Source organism: Polypterus senegalus, chromosome 6, assembly GCF_016835505.1.
Source record: "Polypterus senegalus isolate Bchr_013 chromosome 6, ASM1683550v1, whole genome shotgun sequence".
Taxonomy (NCBI): domain Eukaryota; kingdom Metazoa; phylum Chordata; class Cladistia; order Polypteriformes; family Polypteridae; genus Polypterus; species Polypterus senegalus.
The window spans coordinates 164,543,941-164,557,659 of record NC_053159.1 but is presented as its reverse complement, the minus strand read 5'-3'; the positions used below and the strand labels follow the sequence as shown (position 1 = coordinate 164,557,659).

The following is a 13,719-nucleotide window of genomic DNA, read 5'->3' as shown; positions in this document are numbered from 1 at the left end:
GCGTGTGTGTGTACTCTATTCAAATATTTGAAAAACAGGATTTCAGCATTTAATAGTGATGCTAAAGAATTTCTGCCAACGGAAAGAAAAATCATATAATGATGAGCAACTATTTTGCATGAATATGCCTTTAATGATAATTTTGGATTCTGGGCCATGTGTCCTCAGTACAACAACATTTTTACTTGCAGATTTCTGACAGACAATAAATACAGCCCCCTAGAATAAATCTGACATCATTAGATAAGCACAAGATGCACAGGACCTCTCAGACGCTAAGATGCCAGCCAAGTGTAATGAAGTACTCTGTACAAACTGCAGCATCCATTCTGCAACCAATGTTTGCCACCAAGGTCCTTTGTCATGGCAAGTAAGAGGTTCTCTGTCCTCTGTACACTTGACAGTACTGCAAACTACTCAGTACTGGACACTTATGTCCTTAATGATGGTTCATGGCCTCATAATTCTAATCAGTACATAAACTAAGGAGATGGATGGATGGATGTAGCAGCACTGTGTGCAGAGGGAAGGCAGCTGCCCTTAAACAGATTTATCCTGTGTGCATGAAGACGAACTGGCAGTACATACAACCAAACCTGTTTACACTTTTTGCCGAATGGCCACCCTAAACTGATCACCTCTGTTAGGACGTTTTGATGAGACCCATAATACACTGACTCAGCCCATCCAGGAATGGTTCAATGACACCCACTCTCTGCCCAGTGCCACTAGGGTAGACTGTGATTCTGGACAGCCCTTCAGTGGAAAGTGCGGGTTCAGAAAGACTTGGTTAAACATGTACATTACCACTGAAGAGTGTACATGTTCTCCTTGTGTCTCTGTAGGCTTTTCTCCAGGGACTTTCCTGTCGTATCCCAAAGCCATACAGGTTAGGTTAAAGGGTAGTCTGTAGTATACACGTCTGGAGACAACCATTAGTGACTTTGGTGGAAACAAGATGGTTCCAGTGACATTGCTCAAACTGTGGGCGGGGACTTTAAACGGCAGAGAGCAGTGATACGCTTGTTAACGTCGTCCAACCATCGCCAAGCCTGTAGTTACAATGGATAAATCCTTCTATGGCTGAGCGGTCTCCTAAAAGACCCCTGTGTGTTGCATGAGTGAAGAATGCATCACATGCATTAAAACTAAATATAACCAGTTGCAAAGGGAGACAGCCTGTCAGGGCTACATGCTTCTCTGACACGCTAGGTGGCACCATCCCTGGGGCGACACCAAATGTACAAACACCCAAAAGGCATGCTGGGAATTGTAGTCCCATGGGACATCTTATCAGATTCCAGGGGAGCTGTGATTCCTACTTTGTGGATGTTCTATTTGACTCAGAACTGCTTCCAATGGGCTATGCAATGGCACCAAAAGTTCTCACAGCTCTGAGATAAAAGCAGCTCAACCTTACCTAAGTGAATTGGATTTGAGTGGAAGATGGACAAGCTTGCCTGGTGGATTGAAAGGAGAAGGAAAAGAGAGAAGAAGAGAGGTGTGCTTGTGTGTATTATTATAAATAAGCCTACTGCAAAAGTACTTTATTATAATAAACCTTTTATTTGAATGCAGGACTTGTGTTGTGGTGGTTATGTCTGGGGTTTGCACCCCCTACTGGTCACTCTATATATATATATATATATATATATATATATATATATATATATATATATATATATATATATATATATATATATATATATATATATATATATATATAATTAATTAGATAGTTTGATACATTTATGTATAAATATTTACAGACGGCAATATTCTCTAAGCACTGTTTGCTGCTGTTATGCCATGTAGTGCCACAGTAGTCAAAATGCTAGCAAGATACTATATATAAATTAGTCAAACATCAGTTAGCTTGTTATAACTGAGCTTTTGAATTGATGGCTTTTATCCTCTCTCAGCATTAAGTCTTTTGTCAGTTTCTTTTTCTCTCTCCCTGTTTTTATTGAGTTATTTTACATATCAGTCTAACAAGTGAGGAGAAAAATGGCACATGGCAACCCCAAGCGTTTAAAGTGCTTGAGCTGAAGAAAATTGCGGCACATTTTTAGGAAGAAAGGCTGTGGGCGGAGCCTTTTCAGAGGCAATGTTTCCGTCATTTTTAAATGCAGACTTTTTAAAGAGTTGTTTCTTGAATTGTGTCTGGTCCTGTGAATGACTCGGAATTGGCCTTCACACGTGGCTATGTGCCTGAAACCCCGAATTGGATTAAGCGGTTTCAGAATGTGATGTTATATTATACTAGCAGAAATGCCTTGGTATATATAAAAGGAGAAATGTTTGTCTTTTGGGAGTTCAGCATGGCTGAACACAACCCACAATGAGACAAAACAGCATACTCAAGGTGTGGTCCTGCGAGATAATGAAATTGAGAAGAAGACACTGCGGTACCCTGTGCTCAATGAGATTCCACTTTGGTTGGAACAAAACTTTGTGGGTGCCAATGACGACATCCTTGACTCAGCCCCAGCACACTCCTGCTGCCTGATCTGGATTGTAGTCCCCATGTCAGTGCTAATGTTGTGTCCCCAACCCTTATAATAACCTCTTTATTTGAAGTTGGGCCAACAGCAATGCACATGCCAAATTTTGTGTTAGTCAGTTCAGCCATTTTTGCATGATTTGGGAACATACAGGCAAACAAATAGCTTGCAATTTTATTTTTATAGATTACTGTGTTGCACATTTTATGCTGCAGGATGAGGAAGTTGACTTATTTTAGATAAAAGATATAAAAAGAATGTAAATAACTTCTATTCATAGTCAAACCAATACAGGGTCACAGCGGTCAAGTGCTTATTCCTCCAGCACTGGCACAGAACAGGAAACCAACCTGCTCAGGGCACCAGTCTCTTTAGGGGCATGTAGTTGAAAAGAACAACCAGTGACATGACGTGACAGTCTCAAACCTGCATAATCCATTTGACTTATTTGTATGGAATGTTATTTGATTTAAAAAAAAAAAGGTTTAGGAGGTCCACAGCCTATCCTGGCAACACTGGGTATGAAGCAGGAAGCATACCAGTCCATGGCACCAGTCCATTTAGGGACATGTAGTTGAGAAGAGCATACAGTGACATAACATGGCAGTCTCAAACCTGGGGGACATGGGGGTCCAGAGTCTATCCCAGCAGCCCTGGGCACACAGCTTGAAACAGGCCTGGCCAGGGCACCAGTCCTTTTTGGGACATGTAGTTGAAAAGACCAACCATTGACCTAATATAAGCATTCTGAAACCGGCTTAACCCAGTTCACGGTAACAGGGGGCCTATCCCAGCAGCGCTGGGTGCAAGCCGGACCTGGATAAGGACACCAGTCCGTCGCGTGCCCACTCACTGAGCTGAGTACTTTTTTGCAGTGTCGCAGTATTTCAGGCTAAACTGTACTTAGGGAAATTGCTCTCCATTTTATTGTACATAAAGGACTGCCATCAAAAGCATTTGCTGGTGATTGATGCCTTTCGACTGAATATTGATAACGGGAAGCGGGGTTACATTTTTAATTGGCTTGAATTGATCTTGTAAGTTGTTTGATTGTGTTCACTGAGTTGTATCTGAATCATCAGCACTGGTCTTCATTTGATTGACCGCACTTTATGACAGGTGAGAAATGAACAGGAAATTAGTTCTTGTAGAGGAACTGGCGCAGAATTATAGGTTTGCACAAAGCCTGACTGTTAAAGGATGAAGTTTAATTGATTTAAATGCCCTCAGCAACCCTGTGATCTCCACGACTTTTTTTTTTTTTTAACTCATTATTCCGTTCCATCTAACCGTTGTGAGCCGCACTCTTCAGAGTGAGACATCACCAGCTGTCCAATTGAGGCACGGCGGCATGAAAGATAATCAGACAATTTAAAAGTTCAAACCAAGCAATTATTATTTTAATGAAGGCAATTCTTCAGCCATTACGAGGAGAGCTGAAATCAAAACCAGAAAGCGCAGTTTGTCACTGGGAGCAGGGCCCCTAGACGGCTGGAGAGGAAAGGTAAATCCTGTTTTCACAGGCGGAATAAATAGAGCTTTCAGTTTCATCAGAAGGCGCGCCATACAGGTAAAGTTGTTTTTTTATTTTTTATATATAGCTTCATCAACGGGACTTTGGTTGGAAACCAGTGGAGCAGGACATGGAGAATCTAAAGAGAAAGTGATGAATGAAGAATGACACCTTGGAGCTTCTCTGTGCAAGGAGATTTATTTTGAGCACAGCTGATGATTAGCGTGGTGCCCAGGTGGTTTCTGGTTTGTGTGGTATTATGCAGACTGGCCACCAGAGCACAAACCTGTGCTTTAGTTTTTTGGTATGTGTATGTGTGTGTGTGTGTGTGTATGTGTGTGTATGTGTGTGTGTATGTGTGTGTATATATATCCATCCATCCATCCAGTTTGTAACCCACTGAATCTGAATACAGGGTCACGGGGGTCCGCTGGAGCCAATCCCAGCCAACACCGGGCACAAGGCAGGAACCAATCCTGGGCAGGGTGCCAACCCACTGCAGGACACACACAAACACACACTAGGGCCAATTTAGAATCGCCAATCCACCTAACCTGCATGTCTTTGGATTGTGGGAGGAAACCTGGAGCACCCGGAGGAAACCCACGCAGACACGGGGAGAACATGCAAACTCCACGCAGGGAGGACCCGGGAAGCGAACCTGGGTCTCCTAACTGCGAGGCACCGTGCCACTGTATATATATATATATATATATATATATATATATATATATATATATATATATATATATATATATATATATATATATATATATATAATGCCTCACTTGAACCAGTTTGGATTTGGTGACAGGTGGACTATGAATTTTAGGTTGACTTGGGTCCTTGTCATGAGTTCGGACTCAAGTGTTCTTACAGAGGACCTATAAGATGATGCCATACAGGGGACCTATAAGATGATGCCATACAGGGGACCTATAAGATGATGCCTGGTATTACTAGCCTTCCGTGTGAGATGGAAACATCGCTCTACCGGAGGAGCCTCTGTGTGCTCTTCTCCCTTTCTTTGGCGTCACATTTTTCTTTCCTTTAATTGAGTGCTAAACTGAGAGGCTCAATTCAGTGGTTACGGGCCACTCCAGCTGTAATTCATTTCACGCTGCCTTTGCTGGCTCTCGGCTTCTTGTTCTCTCCGCATTCATTGCTGTTTTTTTTTTTCTGCCCCCCAGCCCCCATTCACACGCCATGCATACCCTTCTGTGGTAAAACAGAAAGAAATTCCATTTGTCGAACACTCTTGAACAAAACAGGTGACAAATCATTTTGTGTCCATGTCATGGCATTACCAGCACCCTGCTGTCACACACATTCAAGTTGAGTCATGGCCATTTTTACTGACACTGTTTTCAAACTTTTCAATGGCTTCTGTTTTGAAAGGCTGTTAAAGAATACATTGTTGTTATGCTATTTATAAGTATTACGATTTTAATTGAATGACTAATAGATCCCTACGTAAGCAAGGTGGCACGTTCCAGTGTCACAATTTTGAATCCTGCTGCTGCCTGCATTTTACGTCTATATTTCAAAGATATCGTGTGTAGAAGACGTGTCCATGGGGTGGGCCTTGTGACAGATTAACACCCACTTTAGCCTTGTCCCCGACACAGATTTTACTCCCACCTCATCAAGACCCTGGAATGTGTATGAGCCATGTAATGCACTGCTGCCACATGCAAACTTGCACCCAGCATTAGCTCCCCTGTATCTGAGAATGTGACGTTATTTTATGTTCAGTTTTTAGGCCGGTACTGCTAGCAGTGGTTCCTCATGCAGCTCCGCATCCTGGATTCAAATCCAACACTTAGTTGTCTGTGTGAAGTTTGCGTGTGTGTGGAGTAATGAAAGGAAAATGCTGTGTGGATGTGGCTTCGGTGTATTTGGAGGGAACAAAGCCTTGTGAATCATATGTCATGTGCTAAATGGAAAAAGTGACTGAGTCTTGGTGGGCACCGGTTCAGTCATTGGTGTTTGCTACCACTCCCGGTTGCAGTGCATGGCACATTCTCCCCGTGACGGTGTGGATTTCCACACAATGACATGCAGGTCAGATTGACTGGCAGTTCCACGCTGGCCCTATGTGAGGGTGGATGTGTGCGCCAGTGGGCTCTGTGCTGTGACACCCGGTCCAGGGCTGTTTGTTGCCTTGTGCCAAATGCTGACCGGTTAGGACGTGGTGTCCCTGCAACCCTGATGTAGATTAAACAGATTTGAGGGTGCCATCTTATGTCATTGATTATGCATTTGAACTTCCAGCCCCTAAATTACACCTCACTAGATGCCACCAGGCAGGAAGGGAATATGTGTTGTCGTTGTTCCTTATGGTTTCTGCTTTAATTAGAATAAGACGGCGTGTCATTTGCTAAGGTCTTTTCTCACAAAGGTTTCCTTGGGTGAATCACATGAGTCAATTCCCTTCTGTTTAAAAGGAGCAGTGTGCCATTGTAGCTGATGTAGCAAATCTGCTGGGTTTTTTTTTTTCTTGACATTGTGCTAAAACAACATCTTTGAACAATTTTGAGCTGTGCCCCCCAATGTGGACTGCTCTCTGTCATTTGCTAACCTCCTTTCATTGTTTATTGGCACACAAGGCTGATTTCTTCACTCTCCTGCATCGGCTCCCTGCAAATACTTGGCACCGGTGCTCCAATCTCTACTTTGTCAGCTCCAGTAATCGCCCTTGTTCGGTTGGTTAGCTGAGAAGAAGGCAGCTTCACACTTGTTCACCCCTGGCCGTGCCTTTATTTCAGAGGCCCCCACTTCCCCGCTGAACACCATCATTTGTGTGGCTTTGTAACTCGTTTGGCAGTCTTTTTATTTTGTTTCTTAGATTAGGTTCTTTTTCCAGTATTATTTATTTACACTTTCTTTTCATGGGGAAGGTTTCTCTCCCAGATTATATTTTTTTGTTACTGTAAAAGTGAGGCTGTACTGAATATTAATGTGATTGGAGTGTTCTCAATGGGCTCATCTCGTGTCTCGTATTTTCTGCTGACTCAATTAAAACATACAGCAGGGAAGTTGGCTGAGATATCGGACAGCAGGGCATGGACAAAAATGGAGTTAATCGTCACTCATTGTGACCCTTCATTAAGCCAGTAATAGGAACTGGAGGGGAAAGTTTTAACCATTTTTAAAAGACTGCAAGTGCTTCTTCTCAAATTCCAATTAAAACCATGCCCTAGAGCACAACTACAGTGTTTTTATACAGCATGAAGATACTGTGTTAGGTTTTGCATTACTTGGAACAAAAAGAGGGGCAAGCTTCTTAAGGTGAGACTAAAACTGTAAGACCCTCTTGTAGCACTTGCTTGTTATGAGCCAGAGCTCTGACCTTGAGCAAGCGATGCTAATGGCACCTTGCAGGGTGTCTCCCATGCACTGCTGGAAGTCAGTCAGTCAGTCAAAGCTCTTAAATAATGTAACTCTGAAATCTCCAGGTGTTTTAGGTTTCATTTTGCCCCTCGTAGCAATGGAGAATATAACATTCATCCATCCATTCATTTCTAAATCTACTGTAAAATACGCATAAATAAGGCTGATAAAGTGTTAGGGTCCCAGCTAGAGTTGCCAGTTGGCAGAGTGTTCCTCAAGATCAACATCTTTTGGGTTGCGGAAGAAGCTGACGGATACCCGAGTTCCCCAGTGTCTCCTACTGCTAACTTCTATGAGATCCTTGACCTGTTAAACATGTGTGACCCATAATGCCCTTGACAGCACTGTTTCATTGCATGTATCCAAGAATCGTCAAACTCCACAATCTGTCTCATGGCACACAGATGAAAACGCCTGCACTCGCTCATGCTGGACCAATTAACATCTCTGAGAAGACAAACTGGAGTGCCCAGAGAAGATGCAGACTTTCTGCCTGGATCAGATATTAATAAAGCCCAAGGCCCTGCCCAGGGGCCTCATGTATAAATAGTGTGTACACACAAAAATGTTGCGTATGGCCGTTTAACACTCACATCGAGACGTATAAAAACTAACCTTGGCGTAAAGCTACGCACATTTTCACGGCCACCTCTGACCAAACGTATGAACGTTTCTGCTTGGTTTTGTAAACCAGCAGCACCCAGCATCAAAGCAGTGCTACTATTTCTGTGTGTTTTCCCTTTCTTTTTCATATTTGCCTCCATGATGCAGGCTTTATCAAATACCCTGAAATAATTGCATGTCATTTACAAATTTGAAGCGCTTGATTGTAATCATTCTGTAACAATATAATGATGCATGGAATGGCCAAACTATTCCAACTACCATGGCAGCTTTTATTATTGTTTTTGGAATACATTGCAAATGGAAGAATTAGAAGAGAGTGCATATTTACTGATCATACTGACGTCTTGTGCAATGATGATGATTGGCTTCTAAGTCAATTTAGACTTCCAAGCTTTATCCTCTTGGAGTTGTGTGCTGAAATGGCACCAGCTTTTAAAGGCGGACTTTGATGAATCGTGCTCTACCTGGTCCTTTACAAGTTTTGTCCACCTTCAGGTTTTTAGCCACAGGAGCTTTTCAACATGAACTTACTGACTGATCGGGTATTTCTCAGTCATCACTGTGTCGTGCCATGCCAGGTGTATGGGATGGTATTATCTGCTTGTCATCCAGATATATAAAATTTCCTTACACTGTGATTGAACTGGCAAAAATCAATGCTCAATTCACAGCTACGTTTTTCAAATGTAATCTGAGTGATCACCTGCACACACATTACTATAAAGGCACATTCATAGGATGAACTTGCTTATGTAATAGAAAGCATTTCCCAACTCTATTAATGTGAAAATTATCTGTGATGTGAAAATGTGTCTCATTAATATTGTGGTGAGGTATATAAGTGTCTTGCCAATTAATTGCAGCAGCTCACTGCTCAAATGGTGTGAGACCCAAAATTCCACCACCTCCACTCAGACGGGAGGCTGCAACTCGCCTTTTCACAGCAAGTTTGATATCTGACTACTTCTTTTTTATTTCAAGCACTGTGCGACTTTCTGAACTTGAACTTTCGAGTGTCTCCGCCCTTCTCTATAATCAGTTTCCTTTTATTGCTTATACCACTGCTCAAGCCACCAATTAGTACTTTTTTTTCCTTGCCTTCACTCCACTGAGCAGGACCTACATTTCACATTCACTGAAATTCTCTATTACATGTGCTTTTGTCATTGTCTTTTATCAAAACACTGAATGGAAGGGGCTATTTATATTGATTTGCATATTCAAATAGGTGAAATTCTGGGAGGAGTCGGGGTGGGGCTGTAGGCACGTGCATGTGCATTAAAATTCACATTGATTGGGAGTTATAAAGGGAAAGTGTGTAGAATTTTGCTTATGCACAGTTTTATGCATCTGAATTTTTTTGTGCGTACACACATTTATAGTTCTGTCTTTACGCTATGGTTTAGTGTGAATTCTATGCAAAGCATTATACATGAGGCTCCGGGTCTCTAAATCTCTGTGCCAGCATTTCTAGCCACTCCATCACATTGCCACACTGTAAGGTGTAAATCAAAAGAAATATATTAAAAGTATACAGGTCAAAGCCACTTTGACACGTATAAAACTATACAGCTATTGGAATAAGATATTTCACTCATTTAGCAAAGTTAGAACATTATTAAAATTTTAATGAGAACAAGCCACTGAGTCTAGAAAAACTTGCCAAGCCTATCCTATGGGACAACAAGTCAAGTTTTGAAAGTCCCTAAAGTCCTACTCTTTACCACACTGCTTAAAAAACACAAGTCAATACTTGGTAACATTTTTGGCTTGAAAAGTGGATGTAAACAAATAAACACCAATATTATGAGATTCACTCATTTCAAACGGAGACCAGCTGTGCACTCTTGTCTTCCTGTGCAACAACCTTTCACCCCACCCAGACGTTTGGTTTCCTCTCGAAAGACCAAATCACAGTAAACATTTTCCTGCCACATGCTTGGTATCATGCAATTTACTTCCGTGTGTGAGAACTCCTCCCACGACTATCACACCAGCAAATATAAAACATATCCTTACCTCAAGAAAAATAGTGCCATTATTATGTGATAAAATAATTTCGAGACACAAACATGTTGGAAATACAGAAGACATGTTTTTTTATTTCAAAACTTTTTGTGCTTAAAAGTGGACATATTCAGGAAATTTAAGGGTTTTATTTTCAGTTGGTGCTCTATGCCCTATAGTCTCCATTATAAAGCACTAGTGTGTGTAAGACATTTGTAAAAATTAATAGAAAATGCTTAATGGTAGAACACAATTTCTCATGGCAAATGCAAATTATTTTATACCATCCTTGCCACCATTTTGTTTTTTTTCGTACACCAGTATTTGGCTGTACCCTTGTTGCTAGGTGTATTTTCTCAGAGGTAGTAACTTCTTTATTACAATACAATGGGTTAAAGGGTCTTTTTTATGAATACTAATCCATTTTTTTTTAACTATTTATTCTGACCCTTTGTTTGCTATTTTTTGACATCGATCTTTGCCTTTCCTTTCTATTCTGATGCTCGATTTAACAGTCTCTCTATTTTGACTCGTTTTTGCCTTCTGTACCCAAGTGAAACGGGTGACACCTCAGCACCACACTACGGTGGCTGGAGTGCCAATCCTGCCACCAACCCGCAAGTTTTCTCTGTAAGTTGGAGTATCTGCTTGCACGGCAGGATGCAGATTAAAGTCATACCCGGGACTAAGCAATTTCAGGTTGAGGGCCTTACACAAGGGCCCAACGGAGTAGAGTCACTTCTGGCATTTATGGTATTCAAACCCGAAACCTTCCAATTGCCGGGGCTGATCCCTCGCCTCACAGTTCTGCTGAGATATCTGAAATGTATGTCCAGAATTTAAAAAAGAATGGATTAATTTAGCCAATTCCATATTGGGTATCATAGACTGATACAATTTTTGCAACATATTACATAATTGAGAAAGTCTCAGTATTATCATATCATGGCCTGCATATTAGGAGAACCTCATATTGTGGGCTCCCACACCTATTAGTTTGTCAAGCCAGTTGTGTTCACTCCCAGTTTGGGCCAAATATCCAGAGAGAGGTGGGGAAGTTGCTGAAAAATTAACAACCACCAGTGTTCTGAGAGTACAGTAAGTACATTACAAACTTTATTTTATATGACAACCCACAAAATGTGAACACCGCCATAAGGCAATTTACAATTGTGCAGATATTGTAAAATTATTGAAATGTTCTTTTTTTTTTTAGTTGAAGTGTTTTGCCCAGACTTGGAGGAAATTGAAGCTGCAGCCCCAGTGTTCACCACACTGGCACACCTGAACCCTTTGTCACACCTTGTAATTTGCTCATATTCTACACTGCCACATCCATTATTGCTCCTGATTGCCGCACAGTAGTTTTGTCCCCAACATGGATGAGTCCACTTGCTTTCCCTAATCTCCAAACAGCCAGCCTTGAAACACAAATGTGGAGGCTTGTTTGTGAAAACTCTCAAGGTAGCCACAACTGTGTGGACCTCTTTGCTTGACCTCCTTGTGGGGTGCTAACTTGGCTGTTCAGATGAACATTCAGATCTCAACTTCATGTTTTAGACCAGTGTTTTTCAACCAGTGTGCACTATGAGAGCTACCCTGGTGTGCCATGGAAATAATAGTGTAGATCACTTGGGTCTAAACCAGAGAGGGATAAACTCATTGGGTGGTCAAGACCTGTCTGAGTAGGGCAGGACTACCTGGAGAAGCTAGCATAGAAGCACTTCTTTGATTGCTATGTTGCAGACACCGCTCTTAGAGCACTTCAGACGCATCTCCAGGCAGCTCAAGTCCATCTGCTCTGGATTTATGGTCACTAGCGAGCCTCACAACACTGGTGGGGAGTGAGGCAGAGAGGGGCGGGCCAAATCTCCGCTTCTCTGGTAGTCCCGCCCCTTTGGACAGTTGAGCACATACATGTATGAGATATATACAGTATGTGTTCGTGGTTAGTAAGAGAGTGGTGTGCCTTGGGATTATTTTTGTGTGCCACCAAATGAAAAAGTTTGGGAAACGCTGCTTTAGACAGATCAGGTGAATAAGATTAGCCAATATTGTTGGACTGAATGGCTTGTTCTCATCAAAATGTTTCTAATGTTTTAATGACTAATAATTTTTTTTGTTCATTACCAGCAACAAGAGCAAGACCCAACAAATCTGTATATTTCCAACTTGCCTCTGTCAATGGATGAACAAGAATTAGAAAACATGCTAAAACCTTTCGGGCAGGTCATCTCCACAAGAATACTACGTGACTGCAATGGTTCAAGCCGAGGAGTTGGCTTTGCAAGGTAGGTGGGATGCACGATAATTTTCAGTTGAGTGATATGTGCATTTTTAATGATAGCCAGTTTGTTATTCAATGTGATTTTTGCTGTTATTGGCATTCCTATTATTGTCCCTTCCTCAGTTTATGACCTTAGCAAATGTGTGGTTTCTCACAGTTGTTAGCAATACTGTCACAATAGAAAAACTGCTTAGGATTCTGTTCCTCTCCATTTCATATCTTTACACGGAGACAGTACTGCGAACCCTGGGCCGCTGAGTCAGTAAGTCGCAGCTTATCTAGGCGCACTAAAGGGGGACCCCATCAGCCAAAAGGGTTTCTAACTGTGAAGGTGCTTCTTATATCAGCTTCTGCTGCCCTTGACTCTCTTGTTACATTCACCCTCTCCATTGATCAAATTTGGGTCAAAGATCCATTTGTGTTTACTTGATACATCATTTGAGGTGATGCCCCCTCTGAACTACTTCTCCTCCTTAAGAAGGCAGCAGTGGCAGGACTCACACTTGTGATTTTGGATTATAGAGCAGCCTTCTGTGCTGCTGTCCTTACTGAGTTCACCTTTAACACAGGTAGCTGAAAATGCTACTCTGTAATCCACTGGCCCAACTGAATTCACGCGCAGAAACAAATGGTGCCATGACGGTGGGACAAGTGTAACGAGAATGTCAAGGAGAGCAACGCCAAGGGAGCCTGCAGTTGAGGCATCCTCACAGACAGAAGCCGGATACGTTAAGAGACAACCATCTCAGTATATTGTGAGAAGAAATGCTGATTAGGACACCTGACACATGGTAAAAAAAAAAACAGGGATAGGTCAGGACCATATGGACCAATAGATCGGGACAGCAAAGCAAAAGTCTTAAAGTCGAGGAATTAAAAGGATTTCAGAAGCCTAACACTACTGCCTGCTAGAATTGCTAGCTAACAATTGTTAAACTATCGCTAAGGTCTTTGCAAGAATTGTTAAATATGTCTGCCGAGGGATACTGAGTAGTTGTAGCAGGATGAATGATGAGGAAAGGGAAATCCAAAAATAATTAGGGTGCCAACCTTTTATACTGCGTGGTCTGGAATAGGCAGGGCTTCTTTGGCTCCGTTGCCCTCAAGGGGCAATTTCTTGAAACAGTGAGGAAAAAAGGAGACAAGTCTGTTAGCAACAGAAGTCCCTGTTGTTCTGGGGTGGTACCACTTATCTTAGGTGAGCTCGCACAAGCTCTGGCGCACATGTGTGACACATCTTATATCCCATGAAACCAACAGCGTGGCTGAATTGTTCACGCTATGCTACTCAGAATAATAAAATAATAAAAATAAACTTTGCCAATTTCAACCACAAAAACAAAGTCCTTAACATAAAGAGACATGAACCAAATAAAATAATACATATA

At 41.9% G+C, this 13,719-nt stretch overlaps 1 protein-coding gene across 7 annotated transcripts in view; it reads left to right on the top strand.

Moving 5' to 3' along the window:
* The window catches only part of rbms1a (RNA binding motif, single stranded interacting protein 1a), a 493,792-nt gene that overhangs the window by 412,296 nt on the left and 67,777 nt on the right, over nucleotides 1–13,719 (top strand). For all 7 annotated transcript variants that reach the window (XM_039757486.1, XM_039757481.1, XM_039757480.1 and 4 more), the window contains exon 5: nucleotides 12,178–12,335. In XM_039757486.1, the coding sequence (XP_039613420.1) occupies nucleotides 12,178–12,335 (158 nt within the window). The remainder of the gene's footprint in view (nucleotides 1–12,177; nucleotides 12,336–13,719) is intronic.